The sequence below is a fragment of the Bison bison genome, unplaced genomic scaffold (assembly GCF_000754665.1).
Source record: "Bison bison bison isolate TAMUID 2011002044 unplaced genomic scaffold, Bison_UMD1.0 scf7180017864233, whole genome shotgun sequence".
In the NCBI taxonomy this organism is placed as follows: Eukaryota; Metazoa; Chordata; class Mammalia; order Artiodactyla; family Bovidae; genus Bison; species Bison bison.
The window spans coordinates 294,415-301,087 of NW_011494805.1; the positions used below are offsets into that span (position 1 = coordinate 294,415).

Sequence of the window (6,673 nt, forward strand, 5' to 3'; positions counted from 1 at the left end):
GGAGCAGCTGGGCTCGACAGGCCTTGCTGGGGGCCGGGAGATCAGGCACCTCGGCTGGCTTGCAGAAAAGGTAAGGAAACATCCCCATCCAAGCGTCTTCCCCAGGCCTTCCCAGCACACCCTGCAGCCCCTGAAATTGGGTGCCTCGTTCCACAGGCTGAGTCGCTCACTGGCATTTCTTGTCTCCAGCGGGTCTGCATTATGCAGGAGCTCTGTGTCTTCAGCAACTTTGATTCCCCACAGACAGTCCAGTATGTGGCAAAATGCAAGTGGTCACTCACTGCCTATTGTCTGGATGAATGAGTGAGCAAGCGGCCGGACAGTTTGGTTCTCATATGTACATGGGAAGGGGAAGGGCAGGGGAAATAACTCAGACGCACAATAGAACTGTCTCTTTGGCAGGTAAAGAAGTAGGAATTGTTGCTTTAAAAAGGGATTTGTGTGGGTTTTGAGGGACCTAACTGTTAACACAGATACTTTGCAAATAAAGCAATTGTAATCTTGCCAATAAGATCCTATGGACAGAGGAGCTGGCTGGGCTACAGTCCATAGGGTTGCAGAGTCAGACACGACTGAGCGGTTTACCTCACATACACATACAGTGATGATAACAGCGAAGATTTCTTAAGCAACTACTCTGTGTGCATTCTTCTCAGATATCATCTTTTATTTGTACTCTTCAGCCAGCAGGCTCTGAACATCATCATTTCTGAGCACCTATTTTGTGCAAGGCACAGTGCTAGGCAGGAGGGGACAGGTGTGTAAACATGAGTACAGGGAGGGCAGCCGCCCTGGAAAAGACCTGGGGTCATGGGAGCACTGTCGCTCTGATTTCTTTTCCCAAGTGATGTGATGTGTTGAAGATAGTAAAACTCACTTTGCAGCAGTCTCCTGGGGGTTAACCGTCCTCTTGGTTTCAAAGCGTTGAGCCTTTGCCATTGTCCTTACACCTGATTGCTGTTCCTTGAACTTGACTGTGAGTGCTCAGGAACAGTGGACTTTGGGGACAGTCTGACCTCCCAGTGACTCACTTTCTAATAGGCGGTAAGTTGGAATAATGATTGTTGCAATAACAGCTTTCCTGCCAATGAGCTGTCATCTGAGAAGGGCTAGTTCAGTGGCACTTGAACAGGGCATTTGGCTGTTTTCCACCATTGTTCTTTGTTTGTATCAGTTCGTGCGTGGGTCCCAGCCACCGACTTCACACAGAGTGCGTTGTTTGCTGTGGTATTGCCCCGTCTCTTGCAGATTGCAAAGGACTAAAGGACAATGCAGGTGGTGGTGACACCGAGATCATAATAAACAAAAGCCACAGGTGGTGTCTCGTGACCTGATGTGTGAGGCTTCTTGGTGAAAACAGCCTGCACATCTGGATGGCAGTGTGTTAGAAGTCACAGCCTCTCACCCTCTCCACTTTTACTCTCTCCAATTGCACGTGTTTGTTTCAGGAGCAGTCCTGTTAGTCTGGGATCTTTCAATTGCAAGTGACAGACAGCTCAGCTCAGCTTGAGCACATAAAAGGGGGCCTAGCACTTCTGGTAACGACAGTGTGCAGGGTGAGCTTCAGGCCCGGCGGGATCCAGGGCTCACAGAAGGCCAGGGGCCTGCTTCTGCATGGTTTGTACCCTCTCCACTTTGCTGGTTTATACCCTAGCAAGCGCCCTTTTCTTCGGCCCAGGAGTTCCAGGTTTGTCTGGGTGGTTTTTTTGTTTTGTTTTTATAGCTGGCTACCTCAGTGAACAGAAGGCTCTTTGCTCCCATATTTCCAACAAAAGTCCTAAGGTCAGCCTTATCCAAACTGTGCCCTGATGGATGAGGAGAGGTAGTTCTGAAATGGGAAAGTAGGCTACAGTGCAAGAAGAAGGCTGAATGGATTCTGGGGAAGCAAGAACAACAGACATTTGCTGTAGAAGGGAATGGGGAGGAGTTGATCAGGATGAAAAATGTCTTTACTGGGTTAGGGTCCAGAGTGGATGCAGGGATGTGCTGTGTAGGTTAGGGTCCGGCAGGAGATGGATGGCAAACTCAGAAGGGGTGACTGGACGGGATTTAACACAGCAACAGTTTGTGAGTGTGGCTGAGACAGAGGAAACCAGGAGCTGAATGATGAGAGGTCACTGCCATCCTTTACCTGGAAGTGGCCAGGAAGAGGAGCCGCGACCTTAAGCTAGCAAGACTCGCAGCTCTGGAAAAGCGCCACTCGCTGAGAGCTGTGGCCTCTTAGCACAGAGACAATCCCCGTGAATCCCTGCCTGCTGATCTCCTACTGGTGTCTGCCCTAGGTTGAGGCTGCCTGGAAGCCAGAGGCAGGGGCCACGGGTGCTCAGTTAAGGTCAGCCTCCCTGGGCTCCGAGCAGGGCAGCAGGTGGTGGGGCCTGGCTCTGGAGGCAAAGGGAGGCTGTCCAGCACACACATCCCTCCACCTCGCAAGTAACCAGATGCTGTCAACCCTAGAAGGTACCGTTCTCTCATCTCTTTTAGCACCAACTGCAATTAAAACCATTACCATTCGGATAGTTGGAAAATGGTTATTACATCATTAGTAGTGATATTAGCATTTTTTCCAAAGGTTCCATTTTCTCACTTATAAACTGTCTGCTTATGCCTTTTGTTTCTCCCAATTATCCGTAGACACATTAAGCATTCCAATGGAGCAGTCATAAAGGTACATAAAATGCTTTCTGTTTTTAGAATATAATTATTCTTTTGATGTACTTTCAGATCTTCAGATGTTTCTTTAAATTGTATCATGCATTATGCCCGTAAGAGCAATCAGTAATGACTTATTATGGATAATTATCAGAAGGGAGAAGGTCTTTTATTGCCTTCATCTTCAAAACTTCTGAAAAGATTACCATAGATCAAGTCCAAGGGAGCAAATCCAAACTGGAATCTTTTTGAATAAATATTTGATACTGAATCCTGATGTGGAGACATTAGAATGGTTTTTAGCAAAATGTTACAACAAATGGCAAATCCTTAATACTGTGGCTTTCTTGTATTACCACAAATATCAGAAAATTCACTTGGCATTTGTAAAGATATAAAGGATGATCCTATATATATTCAGCTGTAATTTATCTGAAATTGATATCCTTTGTCTTTTCCTATACTGTTAATCTTTGATTTATTTTTTTTTTGACCTAGTAACAGTGGCTCCAGGACAAAGTTTGTACATATTATACTCAATTTCAAGTTTTTAGAACTGGCATTTACATGAGCTAAAACAATAGGAAGCAACAACAGTTTCCCTTCTAAAATTCTTTTCAGTGCAAATCCTCAAGCTTCCTCTTCACTACACAGAAAGAGAACTTTATATTAACATTACTCTTTACAGTGAGATGATCCAGGGACTAGAAGAATGGCTCTCACGAAATGATCTTGAGTCAGTGGGGAGAACTCAGTCACTCCCCGAGGAGAACCAGCCTGAGAGAAAGGGAGGTGATGGCACTAGGGGTAAAGGACCCGCCTGCCAGTGCAGGAGATGGAAGAGACACGGGTTCAATCCCTGGGTCGGGAAGACCCCCTGGAGGAGGGCACGGCAACCCACTCCAGTATTTTGCCTGGAGAATCCCATGGACAGAGTAGCCTGGCGGGCTATGGTCCATAGGGTTGCAAAGAATCGGACACGATTAAAGCAACTTACCACGCAGTGGCTTACAGTTTTCAGGGAGGGCAGAGCAGAGACTGGCTTAAAGGGGAGTGGGGTTATCCTGAAGGAAGGTGATGAGAAAATCTGGTACCTTGGGTGGCTCCTAATTATGGAAGATCCTGAAAGCGGGACAGATGGTTTGAATTTGATTTGTTGGCCATCGGAAATCTTCATGTATGCAGTCAGAGAGAAGGGAACTTAGAGGTGACTTCTCTGAACCGAATGTTTGTCTCCCCCCAGAATCTGCAGACTGAAGCCCCAATCCCTAATGTGATGGGTTTGGAGGTGGGGGCGTTGGGAGGTCATGAGGTTTAGATGAAGTCATGGAGATGGATGGAGCTCCGTAATAGGGTTGGTGTCCTTCTAAGGGGTGAGGACCCAGAGCAATGTCTCGCCCCCTCACAAAGATGCATCAAGCAGGGAGGCTTCTCCAAGCCAGGGAGAGGACCCTCACCAGAACCCCGTGTTGGCGCCCTGGTCTTGAAGTTGCAGCCTCCACAAGTGTGAGAAATGAGGGTTTGTTCTTTAAGCCATCCAGTGTGTGATGATGTATTCTAGCAGCCTGAACCAAGACAGTGATCAAACATACCTCTTCTTTCTAAAGATGAGGAATCTGGGACCTGGAAAATGGAAGGTCTCTTATTTACGGCCACACTCTAAATCAGGATACAGGATTAATGAGTGAATGGGACAATGCCGTGGTGTCATTATCCCCTTTATTTAATTTGTAAAGAGCCTAGCGCAGCTCTCTCATCGCGGCCACTTTGCCTCTCCCTGTGGACTCTGGCGGCCGTTCTCCGAGCCTGCTGCAGCCAAGGTCAGCCACGCCGCCCCTCCGAATGGGGCCGTCACCACGTGCCCTTGACGTCCGTGGGCCGCGGTGGCGGGGCCACTGCTTTCCCCATGGGTGCTCTCGTCTGTAGGTGGGCAGGGTGCACCAACAGAAAAGCCTTTCCGCCACCAAGTTAATCTCAAACCGTTTTAAGCCCTTGCAAGCCCTGCTTGCCCGCTAAATGCTCATCTCTACCCTTGACTATGAAACGCATTATGCCCCAAACAAATTTTTTGAATCATCATTCTTTAGGTAGTCTTTTTACAGTTATTATTGAGGTGTCTTTAATGGTCCTATTTCGGACAAAAGAAAAATAAAAGAGAAAATAAAACAAAGATTAATAAATAAAGGAAAAATAAACAGAAAAAAATAAAGTTCTGACTCGCTACTTAAAAGAACAGTAATAAGCGAATGCGCGGCAGTTGTTGAGCTCTGTTTTGTGCTCCGTTTATTGGGTGTTGTCTTTACTCTCACCTGTTATCTCAGTTTGCAAACTATTTCTTGTCAGGTTAAAAACACAACATGGTTTAAAAAAAAAAAAAAAAAACCCAGTTGGGAGCTCTGAGATGCAGTTCAGTTCTCAACTTCCCCTCATTTCCACAAAAGTTCCTTTCAAATGGGAATGTTTAGAGGGCTGTGCCTCCCCAGGGTGGTATTGGAGGAGAGGCAGTAAGTTGGTAATTAGTATTTATTATGTGCTTAAGTCTTTCTCAGCCAGAGTGCTTTAAATAATCCCTAATCTGCCTGCAATGCAAGAGACAGGGATTCAATCCCTGGGTAGGGAAGATCCCCTGGAGGAGGAAATGGCAACCCCTGCCAGTATTCTTGCCTGGAGAATCCCTTGGACAGAGGAGCCAGCAAGTTACAGGCCATAGGGTCACAAGAGTTGGACACGACTTAGCCTAGGAGGCATCGGAGAAGACAATGGCACCCCACTCCAGCACTCTTGCCTGGAAAATCCCATGGACGGAGAAGCCTGGTGGGCTGCAGTCCATGGGGTCGTGAACAGTCGGACACGACTGAGCGACTTCCCTTTCCCTTAGCCTAGGAGGCAAGCTTGGAGAAGTTAAGGAGCTTTTCTAAGATGACTCCTCTAGTAAGAGGTGGGGCCAGAGTTTGAACCCCTCTTTCTGCGGGGAGCGAGCTCCGCCCCTGGCAAAGGTCATGAGGAAGGAGGCTCGGCATACGCAAAGGCGGGATCAAGCCTCAGGAGTCTCCCTGGAAATTCTCGAGCAATCTACCCCCAAAACCAGAGTCTGCCTACTTTCTGCTTTGTGCTTTCACCTACACCTCTGACTTTACGAGGGGCTGTTCCCCACTACCTCTCTGAAAAAAGAGTTAGCTTACAGCTCCAGTTAATAATTCCTGGGTGTGACAGTGTTTCAACCTACAAACTCCTTTGGAAATCCTCTAGCCTGCCTGAATAGGTTTTTCTGGCCACATGTGATTGTTCAGAGCCTCCCAACTGTGAGAGGCAGGAGATGTTCTAAACTGTCTAAACACAGATTCTTTTGAGCAGTTAAAAGATTGATTAGAAATTGTATTGGTGAAGGGATTTTCACTTGTTGGGCCAATGTTTGCTGCTAAGTTTCCATATCCCTTACCTGCTGTGTCCCTGGCAGTGTATTGATTAATATAATTGGTGTAAGTAGTAGCTTTAATGTTTGTAACCTGGGACCCTTGAGTTAATTCTTTTTCTTGTTATAGCCCACCACACCTTTGCTCTGTAGGAATGCAACTTTATCTAATGCTTTTGGGAGGCTGGTGCCTGACTTTAGAATAATCACCTTTAGAGAAAAAGGCCTCCAGGCCAGAAGGTGATGCAAATCACCTAAACTTTTGCATATGATAAGTTTGCAGGAAGAAAGCCTGGCTTACTGCATGACTCTACCCCTTCCCCCATTATCCTCTATGCATAACTTAAGGTAAAAAAACTACTTTGGAAAATAAAGTGCGGGCCTTGTTCACCGAAACTTGGTCTCACCATGTCGTTCTTTCTCTTACCTTCTGGCTGAATTATTCAGCCTCTTTTCTCCACTGAATTTCCTCACTGAGCTATCCTCATTCTATTACTCTTTATATCCTTAATTAACGTTTAATTAAGCAATTGTTTCCTGATCTTCGCCTACGCCGTCTCTCCTTCGAATACCCTGGATCAGCCGGGGCTGGTCCCCGGCAGGTGGCGTCTT

General features: G+C 46.8%; 1 protein-coding gene across 2 annotated transcripts in view; it reads left to right on the forward strand.

Moving 5' to 3' along the window:
- SNTB1 (syntrophin, beta 1 (dystrophin-associated protein A1, 59kDa, basic component 1)) overlaps positions 1 to 6,673 on the forward strand; it is a 253,717-nt gene that overhangs the window by 161,448 nt on the left and 85,596 nt on the right. For both annotated transcript variants that reach the window (XM_010846184.1, XM_010846183.1), the window contains exon 4: positions 1 to 70. In XM_010846184.1, coding sequence (XP_010844486.1) covers positions 1 to 70 — 70 coding nt within the window. The remainder of the gene's footprint in view (positions 71 to 6,673) is intronic.